The 22,775-nt window shown below is 46.6% G+C and overlaps 1 protein-coding gene across 3 annotated transcripts in view; it reads right to left on the minus strand.

The window, feature by feature from the left end:
• R3HDM2 (R3H domain containing 2) overlaps positions 1–22,775 on the minus strand; it is a 921,072-nt gene that overhangs the window by 197,383 nt on the left and 700,914 nt on the right. For all 3 annotated transcript variants that reach the window (XM_086966594.1, XM_086966584.1, XM_086966589.1), the window contains one exon: positions 13,047–13,081. In XM_086966594.1, coding sequence (XP_086822720.1) covers positions 13,047–13,081 — 35 coding nt within the window. The remainder of the gene's footprint in view (positions 1–13,046; positions 13,082–22,775) is intronic.

Raw genomic sequence — 22,775 nt, forward strand, 5'->3', positions numbered from 1 at the left:
CGGCTACTGGACGTGCTTTGTTCCGTCTGTTTGCAGCAGTAGTTCCACTGCTCATCAGTGAGGACTAGTCCCAGTTCTACGGACCATTTGTCACAGGCAGCGCTCTGTGTTGGGCCTTGAGTGGTGAAAAGAGTGTGATGGAGTGAAGAAACCAAGTGTGACGCTGCTTCACTATGCAATATTAGGCACTATGGGGTAATCTCCGGTGGTTCCGGAGGGTAGGTTGGGGTATGCTCCTTGAAGCCCTGACGCAAGCGAACATATAAAAAGATGTCCATAGGAGAGGGCGGTTGTGTAGAGAAGAGTTGCTCTGATGCGCAGAATTTGCAGTGAAGGTAAAGATCTACCCAAGTCTTAATACCATATTTAGCTTGAGTTTTCCTAAAAACACTTTCCTGAAGGACGGGCATTTTCGGATGATAAACTAGGGGAAGCAAGGGTGAATATAACATGGGAGCCTGGGATTGTGTGGCAATATTTTGCCATGCCTTCACAGTGCTGGTGATGGGGGATGAGTCCTCAATGTGTGGTGCAATGGCGGTAAATATGGCGCCCTCTAGTGGAATGGGATCAGATAACCAATGTTAGGTGGCTACTTGCGGTATGTACTTGGGAGGGTGGAACCAGAAGTGGGCATAATGGACCTGTGCACATGTATAATAGAATTTAAAATTTGGTATATCGAACCCCCCTTGCGAATTTGGTCTAATGAGAACATCCCATTGTATTCTAGGTTGTTTGCCACCCCAGGTAATGCGTATCAGTTCTGTGCGAAGCAAAGTAAAAAAATTTGGCCCGGATCATATGGTATGTTCATAAATAAATAAAAAAGTTTAGGTAGGATAACCATTTTTATCAGGGATATTCGTCCTGCAGATGAAAGTGGCAGTGCTATCCATCGTGTGATATTGTCTCTTATCCCATCTAGAGCGCAACTATAATTGAGCCGCATCAGTTCTTCGCGGTTTCGGGTGACATGGATACCGAGATACCTTACGTCATCAGTGCACCACTCAATGGGAAAATAAGGGACGAATTCCGTGACTGATGAGGTAAGAGGGAAAATTTGGGACTTGGACCAGTTTATATGGATACCGGACAGCCCTCCAAATCGCACAAATTCTCGGAGCAATGGATTGAGATTAAATTGAGGTTCCCCGAAGTATAACGAGATGTCATCCGCGAATAGGGAGATCAGAATATGTCGGAGTGGGCACCGAAGGGCTCTGTCCTGATGGTATTGTCATATCTTCGCTGCAAGTGGTTCAACCGCGAGGGCGAACGAAAGAGGTGAAAGCGGGCACCCTTGTCGGGTGCCCCGAGCGATGGGGAAGAAAGGAGATGAATGGCCATTGATGAGGACCTTGGCTTATGGGTTAGTGTATAGTAGGCGAACCCTTGAGAGGAATCCCCTAGGCATGCCCATGTTTTGAAGGATTATGAATAGGTAGTCCCATTCTATACAGTCGAATGCCTTTGTGGCATCAAGGAATACAGCTCTTAAAGGTAACGTAGAATGGAGAAGAGCGTGCAGAGATTGTGTGATGTGAATAAAACCATCCTGATCTGGGAGAACCAATTTCTCCTTTAGTAGGGTAAGGCGATTGGCTAGAATCTTTGCAAGGATTTTAGCGTCCGTATTGATTAAGGAGAGGGGTCTGTATGAATCGCATCAATCCGCAGGTTTACTGGGATTCAGGAGAGAGGAGATCAATGCCAGTCTCATGAACGGGGTAAGACAGTCCAGCTCTTGCGCCTCTTTAAACAAGTGTTTGACAATGAGGAGCAATTGATCAATATAAGCATTATAAAAATCGATGGGAAGGCCATACGAACCAGGGGCCTTCCCGGACTTCATTTGGATTATTGCCTCATGTATCTCGTCGTTCTCAAAGGGCGCCTCGAGAAACTCTCTTTGCAAATCACCAAGCCAGCCATGGGTGATATCGTGCAAATGTGAGGCAAAGTCTATGGGGTTCATCTCTTCAGGTACTATATAAATCAGTATAGAATTCAATAAAGGTGTGAAAAATGTCCCGACTGTCTCTGTGACGCGCCCCAGAAGAATCCTTAATCTCAAGAACATAGTTAGAGAACCCAGGTAAATGAATGGCTTGCGCTAGCATCTTGCCTGGGCGCTCGCCCTCGCCGTATCTGCGAGCGATATTATATTTTCCCCAAAAACGAACCTCTGAAACGGCCGTTTCTTTGTATTCAGTGAGTTGTTCTCTAAAAGTCGCTAGCGTGGTCCAGAGTTATGCCCGAGAGTTCGCTCTCCAGCTGTTTAAGTTCACATTCGAGCTTATGCAGAGTAAGACGGAGGTCTCGCAGTACCTCAAAACATTTGGCCATGCAGGCGCCTTGGATTGTGACCTTAAAAGTCTCCCAGACCATGCCTATTGATGAGGCAGAGTCAATGTTGGTCTGAAAAAAGTTAGTGATTTCTGCTCCAATCTCAGCCCTGAAAACGATATCAAGCAGTGCCTCCAGCATGAGTTTTCAGAGTCTAGGAGAAGAAATCTAGTTGGGTGGAGCTGTTATAAGCACCAGGGAGTGATCTGAGTAAGTTCTAGCGAGATGAGTTGCCTGTGTGATCCATGAGACCGCCTCTCGGGAGACCACTCAGTAGTCCAGGCAAGCCCGGGAAGATGCAATGCAGTGTTATGAGTTCCCTCCCGTCCTTCTGGATGGACGTGTCGCCATGTGTCTGTGAGCCCGTGAGCTGTGAATGTGCCCATCAGAACCTCTTGTGTCTTGGTGTAATGCAGGGATAATGGATTGGATCTGTCTACTGCTAGATTAAAGACGGTATTAAAGTCTCCCCCCAAATTATAAGAGTGGAGCCCATTTGTAGTATGCGCCCCCAAAGTGGGTTGTAAAAATCCGGGTTGTCAGTATTGGGCCCGTAGCAGCATACTATTGTGACTGACTGGGTACCTAGTGTGCCCCATATCATACTACTTCGCCCCAGAGAATCCTGGTGTGTGTCTCCCAAAATAAAGGGGATATTCCGTTTTACTGGGATCACTACACCTCAGGAGTAAGTAGAATAAGAGGCAAATACTCATGTTGCAGCCCACTTGCAGGCGAATGTGAGAGTGCAAGCTGGGTAAGGTGAGTCTCTTGCAACACCGCAATGTGGACATGATGCCTATCTAGATATGTAAGGACTTGTCTGCATTTCCGGGGGTGGCAAAGGTCCCTGACGTTCCAAGTGATTTGATTCAGCTGTAGGGTCTCAGTGTGGGATGACATGCCAGTTCAATCTAGGAAGAGCGCGGTATGCTCTGCGAAAATAATGAGAAAGTGCGCCTTGTAATATGGAGCCTGTGTTTGCCTGTTGGAAAGAAAAACAATATACAACAATGGAATTAAGCCCTCCCACCACCCCCACCCACAACAGAACCCCAATTGTGCCGGCATTATTATCCCTACCCAAAACCAAAGAAAAATTGCAACAGTGCAATTGAGAATGAGTTATCTATCGAAAATTGGGGTGAACTCCTGTGTGGGGAAAGCTAGTGTGCAACGATAAACTCCGCCGCTTAAGGTATAGAAGCCATCCCCTAACACGAAGGGGAGACAGAGTGAAAGAAGGGGGGAAGGGTTGCTTGGCATAGTTTGAGTTATAGGTTAAAGACACGCCTATGATAAAGAAATGTAGAATAAACAGGAAAAGGAGAAATAATTGAACCATAAATGGATAAAAGGAAAAAAGGCAATGTTCGCTAGTGCTAATGCAGAATGGAAAAAATGAGTTCAAGGCACTTATCTGCAGTTGGGAAGCAGTTTGATAGGTGTAAAACGTCCATGACGTGATCAGACGACGCGACGAACAGTGCACCAAAGTGATAAAACCGCTATCAAAAAGTAGTCCAGGTCTCATCTGGACGCGGCAGCTCCGAGATGACAAGAAGAAAGCCAGTATTGTTGATTCTCCCAGGCGGAGTCAGCGAGGTCGGGTGACATGGATCAGAGTTTTTCAGTCAGCACTCAGCGATGGAGATTTGGAGAGGCGGTCTGTGGAGTCTCTGGAGGGAGAGTTCTTCCTGACAGCACAAATGAAATCATCTACTTGCAGACCATTGGTAAAGAAGTAATGTTTGTTGCGGTATGTGACTCCCAGACGGACAGGATCTAAAAGGGCATACTCAATCTGCAGTTTTCGAAGCTTCTGTTTGGCAGGCAGGGACTTACGGGGCACCTCCTGCACCAAAATTGTGAAGTCGGGATATATGGAGAAGTTGGCGCCTTCAAATTGTAGGTTTTTGTTGTCTCTGGCTAGCTTGAGTGCAGTGTCGTTGTCTCTGTAATTAAGGATTCGAGCGACTATCGGGCGCAGGTTTGTACCTGGGGCTGGGCGGGGACCCAGTGAGCATTGAGCTCGTTCCACGATGAGTTAGGTGGAGAATGCGTCTGAGCCAAAAGTGGTACATAAGAGGTAAATTCTTCCATTCGGCCTGTGTTCGCGCTTTCGGAGATTCCAATGACACAAATATTATTGCGCCGGCTTCGTGCCTCTAGATCTTCATTTTTAGCCGCGATTATCTTGAGTAGTTTATCCATTTGAGCAACCTGTTGTGTCACCTGGGTAGTAGCATCTTCAGTGTCGGAGATCCACCTTTCTGCCTCTTTAAGTTGTTTGTCATGTTTCTCCACTTTCAGCACTATGCAGTCCATGCGTTTGCTCATGGAGTCCATTTTGTTCGAGAGATCCGTAAGGCTATGCTGCATAGCCAAAAGGAGAGTTTTCACTTCATCCGTTTAGGTTGGTGGAGAATTGGATGACGGCGCATCTGCAGGCAGTACAGATTCTTCGGCATTGGAGCGGGTGGCAGTTCTCTTTGTATCAAAAGGGAGTTTGGACTGTCGGCCATCAGGTTTCCCCATGATGGAAGGTGTTCTTGGAAAGAGAATGCGCTAATAAGGGGAGACTAAAGGTATTTCCCGCGTTGAGGTCGTCATCAGAGTACAGTCATTGAATGAGGACTTCACTGCGCCACTACTGTGGAAGAAGCAGGTGCTCGTGTTGGAGATTAAGTGCAGCCAAAGGATGGTGAGTGCTTGTGGACTCCATGCCCCAGGGCTGATCAAGTAGTGGAGGGTGTAATTGCGTTAGCCACAAGCCATCCAAGAGAGTCTAGTTCGCCAGGTGAGGACGGGTGGGGAGTCAGCAAGTTGTGGAATGGTATAGGCGATCCGCCTTCAGGTGGCTTGTCGCTGGCCTTAGATCCCGTCACCGATGTGGGGAGTCGTGCAAGTAGGCAATGGCACCCCTAACAATGCTAGCCTAGTTATCTGAAAAATAGCAGGCGGGGGTAATAAAGCTGGAGTTGATGGTGCGGCAGGGTGTTGCTGCAGAAGTTGTGGCACCGTGACCAAGCCTGGTCACTGCAGTGGTAATGGCGTCGGCAGGATCTCTAGTGAGCGTTGCCCTTAAAGGTCGATTCGCCGCAGAGGGGAATCGCCCAGGGGAAGCAAAATTGTTCAGTGGGGAATCTTTCAGAACAACGTTGTGACTGTTATGCAAGAGAGTCACGTCAAGCCTCTCCCCATGTGAGAAGAGGTACAGGCTATGTGAGGAGAAATGCCCGAGTGTCGGGGCAATATTAAGCAGGTTACGGGCCAATCACCTCCCGGTGTTGGATGCGGGTATTCTTCGTTTGCCTCACGGAGGAGATGTTGATCGCTGGTATGTCAGGTGACCCGAGGGGCAGTAACACGGGCAGGAGCGTCTACTACGCAGAAGGGCCCAGTCACTGTGCAGGAACCTCAGCCCTCTCCCGCCCGGTTAAACCGATGGTCGGCCCCACCACCGCCGCGCCACAAACAGCACTAGTGCAGAAGTGAGATCTCTTGTCCAGAATTGAAGCGCTGCAGGAGTGTACGGGCGCTGGGGAGAACAACGGCAGACGTCACACTGAGGGGTTAAGCTGCCCCAGCACTGCAATGGCAAAGGGGGGGTGGCGGTAGTCAGCAGGCAGCCTTCTGGGTCACTCTGTTTGTAAATGTGGATTAATGCTTGCGGCCTCACCGTGCTTACAAATCACTGCAGGCCTTGTGAGTCAGCCAGGGTCGCAAGGGTCAGGGTCAGGTTTGTCCACTTCTAATTTTTGGGTGTGGGCGAGTCTTGTGTGTAGCACGGATATAGAGCCAACAGTGTGGAGTCTCAGTCTGGCAGGTAAGCGGAGGGCAGCGCCTCTGGTACGAGTCTCGAAGCACTGTGTGGCCTAGTCACCACGTGGAATCCCCGTACCTCGCCTGCATATTCAAGCCGCGTCAGGTCCCCGCTGAGCTCCACCCCTGCGCCAGGCAGGGTTTTGTCGCCTCGCAGCTCCTGGCGGGGATCTTTGGAGCCAATTCCGGCACGGGAGTGTAGTGGCAGAAATCAGGAATCGCAGCAGGTACTTTGGCAGTTACGGCGGGTATTTAACCCAGGAAAAATGTTGGATCTTGCAGCCAAGCATCCGGAGCCTCACAGGCGTGCGCCATCTTGGTCGTGCACCACCTAAAGCCCCCGCTTTGGAAATAGTTGCCCCCTGGTGAGGTTAGTTAAAAGCAACAAAAAGCTGTAGTGTTTTTCTAAAATAATTTGTTCCATCAATGTAGAGCATTATAGCCCTTTTAACATCTAATGTATGCAGAGCTCACTCTGCTACTGTGTGTGAGGTGGGAAAAAAACAGTGGTAGCTCTATGGTATGACTTGTATGAAAGGCTGAGACCACTTTAAGTAGAAATTTTGGATTATTCTGCAGAACTAATTTGTTTGGGAATATTTTAAAGAAAGGTTCTTGGAGAGTAAGTGCCTGTAATTCACTTATCCTTCTGAAAGAAGTGATCACCTTTAGAAAGGCAACTTTCCATGTTAGAAATTGGAGTTTACATGAATGAAGTGGTTCAAATGGTGGCCCCATTAGCCTGGTGAGGACAATGTTTAGGTTCCAGGCTGGGGCTGGTGGCGAGGGAGATGGGATAACCTTTAGTCCTTACATGACTGCTTGGATTACTGGTATTTTAAACAGGAACCTATATTGCCTGTTTTGCATGTAGGCAGCTAGCGCTGCTAAGTGTAATATGGTAGAAGTTTAATCAAGCTTTGTTTGCTGCTGATGGAAGAGATAGCCAATAATGTCTTGCGCTGAAGGGTGAAAGTGCTTACCTGTACAGTAATGCACAAACGGTTTCCATTTTGCAGCATAACATGATCTAGTCGTAGGCCTACAAGCTTTTTTAAGGATGTCTATACATTCTTGTGGTAATTGAAAATGTCTGAATTCTACGATTTCAGGAGCCAAATCGCTAGATTTAACTGCTTGGGAGTGGGGTGCATTACTCTTCCTTGATCCTGAATTAGTAGATGTGGCCAAAGAGGTAGTTTCTTCTGTGGCACTAAAGATAGTAGCAGTAGGGTTGTGAACCATGCCTGCAGTGCCCATGTTGGGCTATTAGGATTAGTTTTAGAGATGTTGGTGTTTACTTCTGAACCAGATATGAAATTAGTGGGAGAGGTGGAAAAGCTTAAGCAAGTACTCCTGACCTATTCATGCGCAGGGCATTAACCCTGGTTTGACGGTGGGGGAACCTTGAGGTAAAGCTTTGGAATTGAGGCGAGTGGCAAACAAGTCTATGTCTGGAATCACTCATCTTTTGAAGTAGGAGTAAAGTAGTGGCAAGTTGATCTCCCGCTCATATACCTGCTGGTGTGTCCTGCTAAGCACATCTGGGAATTTGTTGCCCACCCCAGGTAGGTATTCTGCTAGGAGGTGGATTTTGTGATAGACTGCCCAGTGCCAGATGTGCTACTAAAGGGGGATAGCTGTAAGGAGTGTTGCACCTAGCTGAATTTACAATCGTTGCATATGTGACTTTTGCATGTTTAGGGTAAACTCTAGTTTGTGCAGAAGGTTGATAACATGTTGAGTGTTTTGAAGACACTGTTGGCAGCTTGGACTTTTGATGAGCCAATCATCTAGATAGGGGAAAATATGTTTTCCTTCTCTTCTTAGATGAACCTCCACTACAACTTTTCGCAAGTCAATGCACTAAACATCAACTTAAACAAAACAAAAATCATGACAGTGAGTTATCTCAGGAAGAAAAAGCTGAGCTGGTATTTGGATGGACACCACCTAGACTTGGCAACCAAATATAAATATCTCGGAGTGTTAGTGGACAGCAGAGGCTGGTACAACCCCCAACTGGAGGCCCTGTGCCAGAAGGACACCACAAGCTTCCTAGCAATTAAAGCCATTAAAAAAAGTTCTGTCAGATTTAACCCTAGACCCTTTATTGCAGGTAATTCAAGCAAAATTACAACCAATGCTAACATATGGGAGCAAATCAGGCCTGGGCGTAGTTCGCTGACATTTGCTACGCGGAACTCCTGAAGTTACAAACAAATTCAGCGAAGTTCCGCAAGTGGAGGAGTGCAGTGCAAACTGCAGTTTGTGCTGGTATTCCTGCTGCTTGGGTAGAAATTCTGCCCGAGCGGCAGCTTAGGAATTTACTGTTCGTGCTCGCGAACGGAGGAAAAACTCTGCTGCACACCGTGAAGCGGAGTTTTCTGCACTCTGCGAGCTCCGCGGAGTGTAGAAAACACAAACGGGGCTACGTTCAAAGCCCAGGCCTAGAGCAAATCAATGCAAGGGAGAGGTGCGATTGCCCTGGATAAAATAATCACCAGCGCTTACAGAGCAATTTTTCACCTTCTAAACTATGTGTCCCTGCCCAAATATGCCTAGAATTTGGCTTACAGAAACAATCAGTGGAAAGGAGGGGGGCATATATAAAAAGCTGTCACAAGATCAGAGGCACTGAGCCAGGAACTCTAAATGTATATATTTAAAGCGAACTGACGTGTTGCAAAACTTCACCCACCAGAGAGTACTTGATCTATTCACTAAACAAATTCGGGCTAACTAATCTGTGGGCCACCACTATAGCTCATCAGAGCTTCAAAAAAGTTGTAACAAAAGCGACAAGAAGTACATCTATCACTGAAGGCAAAGCACAGGAGTTAAAATGAAGACAAAAGAAAAATTCTTAAGGCTACATTTTAGCATTTTACCAATCCTCCCGCACCTACCGCCCTGGAAAAGGACATCAGGAGTGCAAATCTGCCACCTCTATGGAACGGGAAGCGAGGACCTTGTGCATGTCATCTGTATCTGCCCAAGCCTCCTGGGAATCAGATGCACTCTACTCTGTCCAATATTCAACCAGTGCGGGATCAGGACTTGCAGGCAGGCAGTAAAGTTATGCTTCAATCCAGCTGCAACTCAACTAAACTGCTGACTTACAAATTTCTTCGATACAGTGGAAGAGATTCTTAACTGCAAGTCCCAAAGCGAATAGTGATTGGTAAAACAGCGTTGGTTATGTCTATCCAAACGCACTGGCACTTTAAATTGGCATGTTTAATCTGAACATGCAGATGACTGGCTAAACTGCACTGACTAGGTTTACATCCTGAAGCACCGGAACTTTAAATTTGACATGATTTTCTGGGCCTAACTAGACATCAGGATTGATAACTGGGCGTGGTGCCCCACTCATGCTGTAATTCCAGCGAGCTCTATATCAAAGACTGTACATTCAGATACAAATTATTTGCTGCAGAAATTGAAAAGGGTGGTTTTTTTTGTAGTTTTAAATATAATGGTTATGTTTTTACATTGTGAGTTTGAATTAACTTAACAATACATTATTTGCTTACTTACATTACTGCAAGGCATTTGGTGAAAACCCTTGATGCTGTATTGACACCGAAGGGTAGCACCTTGAACTGAGTGTTGCCCGTTGAGATGGAAATGTAAATAACGGAGGTGTGCTGGATGAATGGGAATACGGAAGAATGTATCCTTGGGGTCTAATGCGGTCATGAAATCTCCTCGGTGTAACAGTGGTTTCATTGCTTGCAGTGTGACCATGTGAAAGTGTTATGAGGAAATGTAACTGTTGAGTGGCCTGAGATCTATGATAGGCCTTAGGTATTTGTCATTTTTGGGAATGAGAAAGTAAAACGTAGCATTGTGTCCTCGATATTGTACGGTTATATTCTCTATTGTCCCTTTTTGCAGGAGAGAGAGAACCTCGTCCTGTAAAAGAGCAAGATGATGTTGTGGCATATTTTTGTGTTCTTGGTGGTATTGTAGGTGGTGCTTGAGTTTTAAACAATAACCATCTTTGAATACAGATAGTACCCATTGGTCTGTGGTTATCTCCTGCCAGTGTGGATAGAAATGTTTTAACTTTCCCCCAACTGGTGATATATGTGGTTGGGTGGAGGTGGTCACCGTTTTGGAGGAGTGGGAGTTTTGGTAGTGGTTGCATGGCTTCTACCTGTATTTCAATAATTTGTTTTATAGAAAGATCTCCTGGTAAATTGACTGCAATAGGAGCCCTGTTTATGCCTAGTCCCGTAGTCCGTGGAGGAACCCCCTCTGACTGCACCCCTGTACTAAACCCTACAAAAGGAACCACAGTGTTGAAATGTTTGCAGGGACCCCATTGGTTTAGGGGTTTCAGTGTCTTTTAAACTTTTCAAGCATTTCATCCACCTGTTGCCCAAATAGATTTTGTCCATCAAAATGGTAAAATGAGCAGGTGTTGTACATCCAGTTTGAAGCTGAAGACTCTGAGCCATGCCTGACGTCTGATAAAAGACACTAGTGTTAACCTCACAGGTGCTTGTGTTGGCAGAGTCTGGGGCACACCGTATAGTGGGATTAGATATAGCCCTGCCTTCTTCCACCAACTGTGTACCAAGTTTTTGGTACTCATCAGGGAGGTGTTCCAGTAGTTCCTGCAATTCATCCCATGTGGCACAATTATATCTGGAGAATAGTCACACACAATTAGCAATACACATGTGGAGGACTGCTTGTACTGCAACACGTTTACCGGCCGCATCATATTTCTTACTCTTTTTATCTATAGGAGGCACATCCCCTGTGCCTTGTAAATTTGCTCTTATCCTGCCTGAGTGCATCACTAATGAATCTGGTGTGATTAGGCCCTTAATATAATCATGGTTCAATGGGCATGCTTTATATTTCTCCTCAATTCGAGGGGTGACTAACCTAGATTTAACTGGCTGTTTAAATATGTTGTGTGGAAGCCAAAATACCTTTTAGCATAGGGAGCGACTGAGCCATCTTTTTGTGATCCATTCAGCGTTTCATACAAGAAATCATCCTCTTGCGGGATAGTGTGTAGGGTTACTTTGTAGTATGCAGCAGCCCTACTGGTAAGATCATGGTACCATGCAGTGTTATCTGGTGGTGAGGGTTTGAATGGATAGATGTTAGGATCTGTATCATTCAGTGGATTGATGACAAACATCCCATGGGTCAGGGAGAGTATTGGAATCTCCCAGTGGATCTGTGAAATTAGGGATATTGTATTCCTCAAGTTAATCACCACCAGTAGGTGACTGATCTGGTGAAAAAAGTGGCTGATCAGAAGGCAAGTGTTCCAGAGAAAGTGTCTGCACTGGCCTTGAAAGTAGAGTAGTTGAAGATGGAAAAGGATTAGAGGAGGAGGAGGGAAACAAATAGGGTGTATGCCTCTGTCCTCCTTCTTTGGTTGACTGGTTGGTTCAGCCCCAGCAATGTCCTCCTCAAAAGTGTTGTTCCTTTTAGGAAGCCTAACAGTAACAGTTGATGGTGGCTTGGTGCCTACTTTCCCAGTGTCCGGGTGAACAAAAAGACTATTTTGTCCTTTGTCCAGTTTGTCTTGCAAGCGCTCAAGAATAGGCTGCAACTGGTTTTGCTGTGGCTGTGTATTACTCTTTGTGCTTTTCTGTGATGAAGATGTGGAAATAGTCGAAGAGCTTTTTGCACCGGTAGCAATCTTGAGTATATGCTTCCGATGGCAACAGCTTAGGTGCCGGTTTCAATGCAGAGGTCTTTGAAGATGTGCCCATGTGGTATATGGTTTGGGCAGTTTCACAGAGGTACTCATGTGCCCTTGTGTGGAATCTGGGTCTGATTCTGAGCTGTCCCCTCTGGTAGCCAGCATTATCTGCATGTCTGCCCCTCTGTGTCTTATGTTTCTTGTTCGGGGTCTGACGCCCAAGCAGGTGCCGTGAAATGACCAATTAACACCAGCTGATGTCCTTTGGATGGGAAATTTGTTGGATCGGAGAGAAAAAAGGAGCATCACAAATGCTTCGGTGAGGAATTAAGGTTCGGCCCCGGAGCTTCGATAGACATTCGAACCATATGGTGGAAAAATAAAATCTAACAAAGGAGCCAAGCAGCATGCGCAATGCACACCGGAGGAGGACTCACTATGCCTCGTCAATCAAAGAATTCTCTGAAGAAAAACAATTTGTAATCGTCCGAGCCCAACACCAGATGGCAGGATAATGCTAAGCATATGCATCTACGGCAAACATATGATACAAATACTATGTCCTCCATTGCTAAGCCTCAGTGAACTGTTAAATAGATTATCTTTTATGCTGACTGTACTAAAGTTAGTTAAGGCCATAACCTACAATTTCACAGAGCTGAAAGATTTAGTTTTGATATAAACTCTATAAATAACCAAAAATTAACTACATTCTGTTCTGCGTTGTACAGAGTGGGATGGTGGCTCTCAAGAAGACATTAACAGTGCATGTTTGTGGCCAGGCGATATTTTACCTCAGCGAACCAAAAAAGAGCTGACATTTAGCCAAAGGCAGACCTCCTCAACAATCTGTTGGAAAACCTAAACAATACAATCGCAGAAAAGTAAATGCAAATACAAAAGTGAAACTCCAGAGGAGCTCATGCATGTTGAGAGCAAACACAGGCTAGACTCATAACAAAATTACAAAGACCACCAAAGAAGACAAGAAACCCAGAGGTACCTAAACATTTGTCTTCTTTTGCGTGTGCTAAGAGGTAAGGCTTCCTGGAAGAGTCTGTTATTAAAAGGAGAAAGTATGAGCAGTGTTAGCTCTATTCATTTTCTTTAACAATATTGGTCTTTCAAGGCCTGCTTCTCCTCACAGTGTACCGCTGAACAGCTATAGAGAATGCAGAACTGTACTAACCTGCTGTCCGAAAGATATCCATTCTGGGCAGTTTGCTGAGGGCAAAAAAACGAAAAGGCACTTTTAAGAAGAAAAGACAGCAAACATTATGCACATGATTGTCACATTAGCATTATATGAAGTTAGATTAACATATTTTAAGAACCAATATCATCATAGTAATAAATGGGTCCGTACAGCACAATTAACTCAAAGTGGGTAAGGCCGGTAAATCACCGGTCAAGAGGAAGGACTGCCTACGAATAGGAGAGCAAAAGTCATTATAGTGTGTAAGAAAAACTTCCGGTTACCTGTAACAATAGTTTTGAGGTACAACTCTGCACCAACTGCAGATTAATCTTCTAATCTCATAACATTTCTTCACAGGGCATATGGGAAAAATACAAATGTATCCCTCATAGCTGCAATGCTGGATAGTTATTGAAAAAGACAAGTTCAGCATTTCTTTTGCAGTACACATCTGTTTTGATGTACACACTTTGCAGAATAGCAAGCAGCATTCTTAACGGACGTGCGTCAAAAGTTGATATAGAGGAAGATAAGTTTCTTAAAACAACTTATTCCCAAATGCTTGTGTCATCTTGCATCCAAGGTAATGTTTTATAAATTCATGCACATGAGCCAGTCTCCTGTGGCAGAATATCATTAATAAGTAAGAATGTGGCTGCTTCACAAATTGAGGGCTCCCAGGTGAATGTACCATTTTAATTTGTTACCAACTGAAAAACCGTGTTCAACACTGCAATATTTTATTTATATGCCCACTTTTCCAACGCATTGCTCACGGGGTTGTTAACCCATAAAAATTAAGGATTCTTCTTGCTTTTAAAGGACATAGAATTTTTTGGGGTAGAATATGAGACATTGCTATGGTCAATGAAAAACTGATGAAAATCAGGAAACTCTGGTAGGAATTCAGATGTTCTTTATGTTTTTATTAAAGACCATGAATGGTTGGTCACAGAAAAGTCTGGAATTCACTAATTCTTAGTTTCTATGCCGCCTTTGATAGTTAACTCTGGCATCCCTAAGAACTTGTAGATGCCACCCCTTGCCCTGAGGCCCATTTGGCACCAGGACTGGCAGGAAATTAACTACGCTAATAGGAGTGTTGCACCACCAGGCTAGTCACACCTCTAAGGGGGGATGCCCGAAGCGCTCCACGAAAGAAGGATTCCACCATTTTGTTTTGGGTGGAATTAGGAACTCTGAGACAGGGTTATGCCCACTCCCCACAGGAAGTGGTCAAGAAGGAGGTATAGTGGCCTAAGGAGAGGATGGGATGTAATGGCCAGAGCTGCCAACTTAGGAACAGGAGAGCAAGGTTCGAGTCGCGGAGTCGGCTCAACAACTTGTGCTTCGGGGCAAATCACTTAATGTCCCCATGCCTAGGGACAGCACCTGGATAACCTCACAAGTTATTAGTTCTACAAATCAGAGAATTCGTATTAAGGGGTAACTAGCCCATCGGGCTGCTTACCCCTTAATATGACTAGAGAAGGACAAAGAATACTTGAAGAATGCAAAAACTCTGAACTAGCCGAGGACTTGGTGCCAAACCATTCCTGCCTACTCCTGTCTCGACAATTGAAAAGAGCCGCCAGAGCCCCAGCCTATCTCTCCTCCTTACCCAGAGCGAACTCTGTCAACCCAAACTCTAATACAGGCCCCCATTAACTGCATGCTTATCAACTGCAGATCCGCCGTCAAACATGCAACGGAATTAGCCGAAACCATCCTCTCCCATGACCTAGATGTAGCCTTCATCACTGAAACTTGGCTGAACACTTTATCCCCTCCCATCTTGGACACGCTGGTGCCGCCCGGCTTCTCACTTATCCACAAAGACAGGCCCATACGCAAAGGAGGGGGTATAGCAATTATATACAAAAGTGACCTCTCCGTCACTGAATCCCCCTCCTTCCGTTATAACTCCTTTGAATACCACCCTCCAGGAAACGCTATTGAATTTGGCGATCAGCTGTTGGATCTGATCACTCAAACCGCTCTTAATAGCGCCTTCAGAATAATTCTGGGCGACCTCAACCTAAGATGGAATGAAACCATAAACCCACTCATCCAATCTCTCACCTCGGTTCTACAAGATCACGATATGATCCTACACTGTTCAGAGGAAACCCACCACAGAGGAGCGATCCTAGACGCAATCATTGTGGACAAAAAGACAATTTCGATTGACCACATCATGCCAGTGGACTGGTCAGACCATCACGCCATCCTCTTTCATATCAACCATCAGGCTCTATCCCTCCCACCCACCTAAACCTCCCCCAAGTGGGTCAGAAACATATCGAGAGTCCCCCCTGACAAGCTAGAAGATGCTCTTAGCTCACTCCTCCCGAACTCGACGGAGCTCCTCTCAACCACGGAACTCACCTCGCTCTATCATTCTAACCTGGAGCGCGTCCTGGATCAACAGGCACCTAGAAAACAAAAAAAAAAACAGAAGCATCCCCTCCAGGTGTTGGTTCTCCACTGACATCAACGAAGAGCGAAGACTCTTAAGAGCCGTGGAAAGAACTTGGAGGAACAACCCCACCTCCCTCAGCCGGGACCAACTTAAGGCAACTCGCAAAACCTACTTTAATCATATCAAGAGCAAAAAATCATCCTTCTTCTGCTCTAGACAAGGCTAAAAACCGCCCTAAAGAACTCTTCAATATCATCAGGAACCAAACCTCCATTCCTATGATAGACCGCTTAGCAGCGCCCAAATCCCAATGTGATGACTTTGCTAGCTTCTTCAACGAAAAAATTACCTCAATTGACCAATCTTTCAGCGACTTGCCCAACGCCCGCACAAAGTCACTTCCCACTGCTACTACCCACTTAAGGCCAGCAACCGCAGCCACACGCTGGTCTTCCTTCCGACCTATCCAAATTGAAGAGATTAGCGATCTCATTGCCACCGCTGATCCCTCGTCACACTCCCTTGATCAGCTTCCCTCGAGACTGACCAAAGACCTGAAGCTCACTCTAGCCCCTATCTGGGCCAAGATAATCAACAGCTCTCTGAGCGATGGCTCCATTCCGGACTGCCTTAAACTAGGTCAAGTCACGCCACTCCTAAAAAAAAAAAAACCCGGCCTTCACCCTAAGGTCATGAGCAACTTTAGACCAGTTTCGAACCTTCCGCTCTTATCGAAAATTCTGGAAAAATGTGTGCTATCTCAGCTAACCCATCACCTAGAAAACACGAATCTTCTTGACCCACACCAATCAGGGTTCAGAAAGGGCTGCAGCACAGAAACCGCAATCCTCAATGTGATGGATGATCTACACATGTCGCTTGACTCCAACCAATGTAGCCTTCTCATCCTCTTAGACCTCTCGGCGGCGTTTGATACAGTGGATCATACCCTGCTACTCAATGTCCTCCAGAAGAGAGCGGGTTTGGAAAAGACAGTTCTCAAATGGTTCGCCTCCTTTCTCAACAACCGCACACAAATAATCAAAATTAAAAGCTTTGAATCGGATCCCCTCCCCATTACTAGAGGAGTCCCACAGGGGTCAGTACTCTTTCCACAACTTTTCAACATCTACATGCTGCAATTCTAAGGAACTCCAACATCCCCTTTCACCTCTACTCAGACGACACACAACTTTGATCGCAGACATCCACAGACTGAACGGCACACTCACAGAGGTCCAACATTGGCTCTCATCCAACCACCTCAAACTTAATGAAGAAAAGACAGAAGTGCTCCTCATCTCAAATAAGGATGAAAACCCCCAAATACTTGATTGGCTCAAAGCCTTAAACGCCCTTAATGTTCCCCTTGTACCTACAACCTCCGTCAAATCACTGGGGATCACTCTTGACCCCAAACTGGACATGAAAGAACACATCTCTAAAACTGCCAAAAGTGCTTTCCTTAACCTGAAACTTCTCTACAAACTGAAACCCTTACTCCCCACGAAAGACCTGAAACAGGCCACTCAGGCACTGGTACTCTCCAGAATTGACTATGGCATTGCTACTCTGACTGGAACAGCCAAATCACACCTGGGACCTCTGACCACTACCCTCAACGCCGCAGCTAGAATGGTCACGGGAACCAAGAAATATCAGCACATTACTCCGGCTCTTAAGGATCTGAGGTGGCTCCCTATTTACCAACGAGCCACCTTCCGCACAGCTTGCCTCACTCACAAAGCCCTGCATACAGGTAAACCAGAATATCTGGCCAACAAACTCAAAAGAGCCAGTCAGTCTAGGAACCTCAGAAGCTCCAACACGCTCCTACTCATTTCTCTGAAATCACAGAAACATAAAACATCTAGTAAGTCCTTTGCGGGTAATGCTCCCAAGTTATGGAACTCCATCTCCCCCCCCACCCCCCAACATCAGAATGACCGCCTCCTTCCCGAAATTCAAGATGCTACTCAAAGCCCTCTTTCTTGAGCGGGCAGGATCGTAACAAGAACCCCCCGTTTGACTTTGATAGATCTCTATCTCTATGCTCCCAGAGAGAGCCGGAAGACTCACCCGTGATCTCCGCCATGTTGTGCACTCTTGTTGCTTTTGTACAGACTTTTCTTCCCCCTGTGCTCCCTGCCCTGCTTACGTACAACTTGTCTTTTTGATGCTTATTTGTATTTGATGTGAAGCGCTCTGATACCCCCGAGTCCAGCTAGCGCTATACAAAACTTAAATAAATAAAAAATAAATAAGTAAACCCAACTCGTCCTGTAGCTGTGCATCCTCCAAAACCTTGGAGGGATGCTAGCTCTTGGCGAACCAGCCAGCCAGCCAGCATCTCCCTTGAAGTGGAGGCACCACTTCCCTGCAGCCAGGGGCTCCAATGTCCAGTTTCCCAATCTGCTGACCACTGGGGCCACTGAGGCAGCAGCCACCCAGATGGAGGTCACCATGCTCCAGGAGATCGGTCTCCCACCATGTTTGGAGACACAAGGAGCCACCCTGCACCAATACCCAGGGTACCAGACCCCTTGCAGCAACCAAGGCTTGTTCTGTGTCCAGTCCGGGCACCAACTCTACCAAGATCTACCTACCTACATGGGACATCCACACCATAGAGGCCATCATGGATAGTGGCCCTGCTGTAATGTTTTGTCCCCCATCTCCAGGACGATAAGTGAGAGCCTCCAATGGAAGTGACCACCAGAGGGGACACACCTCTGCATCCGAGCCCCACAACCAGTGTTGGAGCCTAATCAAGGTGCCCCCCCACCCCTTTGGGTTCTGACTGACTTGTCCCCAAGTTCCCAGTTGCAGCATTTTTCTGTTGCAGGTTTTCTCCATAAACTACAGCTGTCACGTTCAAGGCTCCCTTGGCAACCAGCACTTCTGCACCCGGACACCCAAGGAAGGTAAACCAAACCTGCTGGTGGTTCCAAAGACCTCGACCTCAAATTACCTTAAGTCCAGAAGAACAACCATGCAACTCAATTGCAATTACCCCTATGAAGGGTGTGCTTCTCCAATAGAACAGTCCCGCGTTCGAGGCCCATCCCTCAAATTTGACAGCTGTACTTCCTGTGTTTTTTTAAATCGCTAACTCAAAAAGTACTTACCTAATCTCATATCTTGGTGTTTAAATGAATATAAAAATATATGTTCTTTTTCTAAAATGATGTCGGATTTCCTTATTTAGTGTGTGTCTCATTTATTGACTGTGTGAGCAACAAATGCCTAACGCTCCCCTCTGAAAATAACGAAGGCTGCACGACCACACCAGATTGTTAAAGCAAGCCCCTGTACACTAATAAGGGATACCTGGACTCTATGCACCGTGCACCTCTTTTGGAAACACAATATAGAGAGCCAGCTTTCTACAACAGGCGCAACACCCACGAGCGGATGTCAGTTGCTTTTGAGTCTGTATACATATACACCACCCCCCCAGACGCAGAAAGACCCAAGAAAGACCCAAAAGCAAATTGATGTGACCTTTTGTAGAGTCCTAGACTTGGAACCTTTACTAGCTAGATGCCACCCACAGAAGGATTGGAGAGGAATCTGTGGGAAGATAGAGTCAACCAGAAAGAGTGTTATCAAAGGTAAGTAACTTGTTCTTCTCGGAGATTTCAAGCTGCAGATTCCTTGCCATTTGAATAGATATGAAAGCAGCACATAATAGGATGTGGGTATGTGTATGGACTCAAATCGGAGAGTCCTGCAGGACCAATTAAGCCAAATGCCCTCTCGGTGAACCGGACTATTCAATAATAGTGCTTTGTTAACATATGAAGGGATGTCTCTGTAACCGCCTGGCAAATGACTAGGACAGGGACTGCGTATGCTGACTGTGATAGCAGCTTTGGCTCTGGTAGAAAAAGCATGCAGTCCTTCGGAGGCAGTTTTTAACCTATGCGTAGCATATTTACATGCGGAAACCTACCAGGGGATGGTTCTCTACTGCACAGCCTGGCCTTTTTTAGGTCCAAAGAACCCCACAAAGAGGGGATCATTCACTTGGTGTTCTTTGGTACGATCTATTTAAAAGTCCAGCGCTCTTTTAGGGTCCAAGCGATGGAATTTCTCTTCCTCTTTGGAGGGGTGAGGCAGAACACAGAACACCAACAGAGTGTTATTTTGACGGACATGTAACTGTAGGCAAAAAAGATTCCCACATCCTCAAAACCAGCTTGTCTGGGAAGGTGGTGGTGTATGGTGGGTTGACACATCTTGAAGCTTGCGCACACGCTGTACCAATGTTATGGCGACGAGGAACACGGTCATGGGGCTGAAAGCTATGAAGTGGCTCAAATGGAACGCATATCAGAAATGCAGTAAACCTTTCAAAAAGTGCATAACAACTGGAGACTCTAAAGAAGAGGGCTGATCAAGAAACCACAAAAATATTGATAGAGACAAAATGTACCCTTTAAATGTGCCAAGAGACTGTAGGCGGTCTATATCCAGAGTACCGCACCAAGCCACAAATTTGCAGCATAAAGGTTTTGTTGAGGGCATGAAGGTGGAAAGCGAGAAGGCCCAGGTGGAGAATCCTGCATGGACAGCCTGACCGGGGAACAGATGCTCAAGCCAAGGAGTTCTGGATACCATACTCTCTGTGTCCAGTCTGGGGCCTTAGGATGCTATGTGCCCAGGCTGTACTGATGTTCAGAATTCTGGGACCAAGTGGCATCAGTCGAAAGGCATACTGGTTTCCTATGTTCCATATGAGGCTAAATGCATCTCAGAGCAGGAGACACATTGGAAACTCAAATGCACAGAAGTGCAGACATTGCACGTTCTTATCTGTGGCGAACAGATAGACCCAAGGGTCTCCCCAATCACAGAAGAGACCCAGGCCACCTCTAGGTATGCCTCTCGTTATTCGCTAGGCATCAACTGCTGAGCTTGTCTGAGCTGACATGCAAAGAATCTGCCAAGTGGTTCATCATCAGAAAAATTCCTTGGGACCCAGCAATTTCCAGAGGCATGGGGACTCTTGGCACCTGTACCATCCTCTCCTTAAAGGATAGAAGGAAAGCTTTCAATGCCAAGCAGATGGCTCTCAGCTCCAGAAGGTTGGTATTAAGCCGGGACTCTGCCAGAGACCACAGGCTTCAGATCTCCACCTCTCCCAGATGGCCATTGTAGGAAACTGGGCTTCTGTTGCAGTAGTCCCCCCACTTTTTGCCTGTTGTTTTATGCAACTTTGACTGACGTGTACTGGGTTCCTGCTAACCAGGCCTCCAGGTGCTGGTGTTCTTTTCCAAAAACGAGTATATTGGTCAACTGATCTCTAGTTGACCAGAATATTAACACATCTGTAAGTCCCTAGTAAACGGTACCCCTGGTACCTAGGGCATAGGTACTAAAGATGGTTCCTAAGAGCTGAAACATATATTGTGCCACTCTAAGGGGCCCAGCGCCACTCAAGCAGACTGCCACTGCAGGCTGCGGGACAAGGTGCTCTAAATGTAAAAACACAGCATGGTACACACAATGTCGCTTACCACTGCATGCAATATTTAGAAGTCATCCCTACAGCGTGGCATTACCGCCCTAAGGCAGGGTGCATTCTAATACATGCGAGGACATATCTGCAGGAACAGACATGCCACTGTACTGGCACTTAAATTACCGACAGTACAAGTGAACAGGAAAGCCATCTTAAAGTACGAACTTGGCACTTAGTCAAAACGAGTTTCCCAGCTACATAATGGCTTCACTGAAACCTATGGTGTTTGGTATAAAACACCTCACATAATAAACCCACACTGATGCCAGAGATTGATTTATTAATATATGCACCCAGAGGGTACCTTCACAATACCCCCGGAAAACCTACCGTCCTCTAATGTGTTGGCTGACTGGTCCTGCCCAGCCTGCCACCAGACGTGTTTCTGATACCCCCTGGAGGTGAGAGCCCATGCTTTCGGAGACCGATAAAGCCTGCTCTGACAGGAGGTGCTGTCAGCTCTTCTAAGCAGAATGATTAGTATTATGCATATCAAGGAAGGAAGCATCAAAGGCTTCCACATCCTGTGATATGCACATTTCGGCATCCCCCAGACAGGGAAAATGTCATTCCATGGCCAGGGCACATTTAACAACAGGACAGGTGGGAAAATCCGAAAGTTAGGAGGCAAGTTCACCCTCAGGCTAGTTCCACCTCAAAGGTGGGCTACCTGAAGTGAGTATTACTAGGAAAATTTCACCATCTTGGTTTTTGGCGGAATTAGGTCCTCAGAATCAGGGTTATGCCCACTTCCCACAGGAAGTGGCCATATAGAGTGTGTAGTCACCCTAAAGGTAGGTAAGCCTATTGGCTACTACCCGACACTCCCTGTAACTTCCCTAAATACAGAATTTAGGTGGCACCCCTGATACCAAGACCTCAGATTTCGATGGACACTAAGAAGGAGTGGACCAGGAAGACGACTGACCCGAGAACAGAGGAGCACGACTGACTTGGCACCAATCCTGCCAGCTGCACCAGACTCTTGTGGAGCAACTGCCTCGTACTGCCGCTGTGCAGACGCCAAGAAACCCGGAGGGCAGCCAGTGCTTCGTCGATTGCCAAAGAAACCTATTTGGAGAGGAGGTTCTACTCCCCTGCAGTCGCAGGTAAAAAAAAGAAGCAAGGTCCAGTTACTGTCTTGCCGCCTATCGGGACTACAGATTTTGCAGCAGCCCAGGAAGAGATTACCGTAATCCTACAGGTTCGATTCGTCCTCCATGTGTGGAGATACCAGGACCGACTGGACCTGCACAGTACCAATACTTGGGTACCAGACCCCTTGCAGCAATCAAGGCTGGGAGTGTCCAGTCCAGACCCAAACGCAGAGGAAAACCAACTTGCATGCCGAAGGACTTCAGGGACAGTCAGACCCACACAACGCTTGGCTTAGCTGCCCTGTCTGCCCCCTCACGTAGTACCAAAGACAAAGAAGTGAATCTCTGACTGCAGACACCTCAAAGTGCCTCTGCTTCTGCGCACCGTAGCCCAAGTCAGAGGAAGGTGACAGTGCACACGGGGTCCTGAGACCACAAGAGTCAAGCTCATCCTTGGGCTGGCCAGATTGGACTATGTCCCCGCCTGCAGCCTCTTTCTGCAGGCCGCCTTTCGACTGCGAGGGACTCCAGTTCCGAACACAATGCCAAAAGACACCACTGCATCAAAGCCACACATCCCAAGGAGAAGTGGACCAATGGTGTCCCTACGTACCTGAGCATCTCAAAGGTAGAGCCCCCACTGGGACGCCCTGGATTGACCCTTCCTAGTCCCA

This window comes from Lissotriton vulgaris, chromosome 1_1 (genome assembly GCF_964263255.1).
Source record: "Lissotriton vulgaris chromosome 1_1, aLisVul1.2, whole genome shotgun sequence".
NCBI lineage: Eukaryota > Metazoa > Chordata > Amphibia > Caudata > Salamandridae > Lissotriton > Lissotriton vulgaris.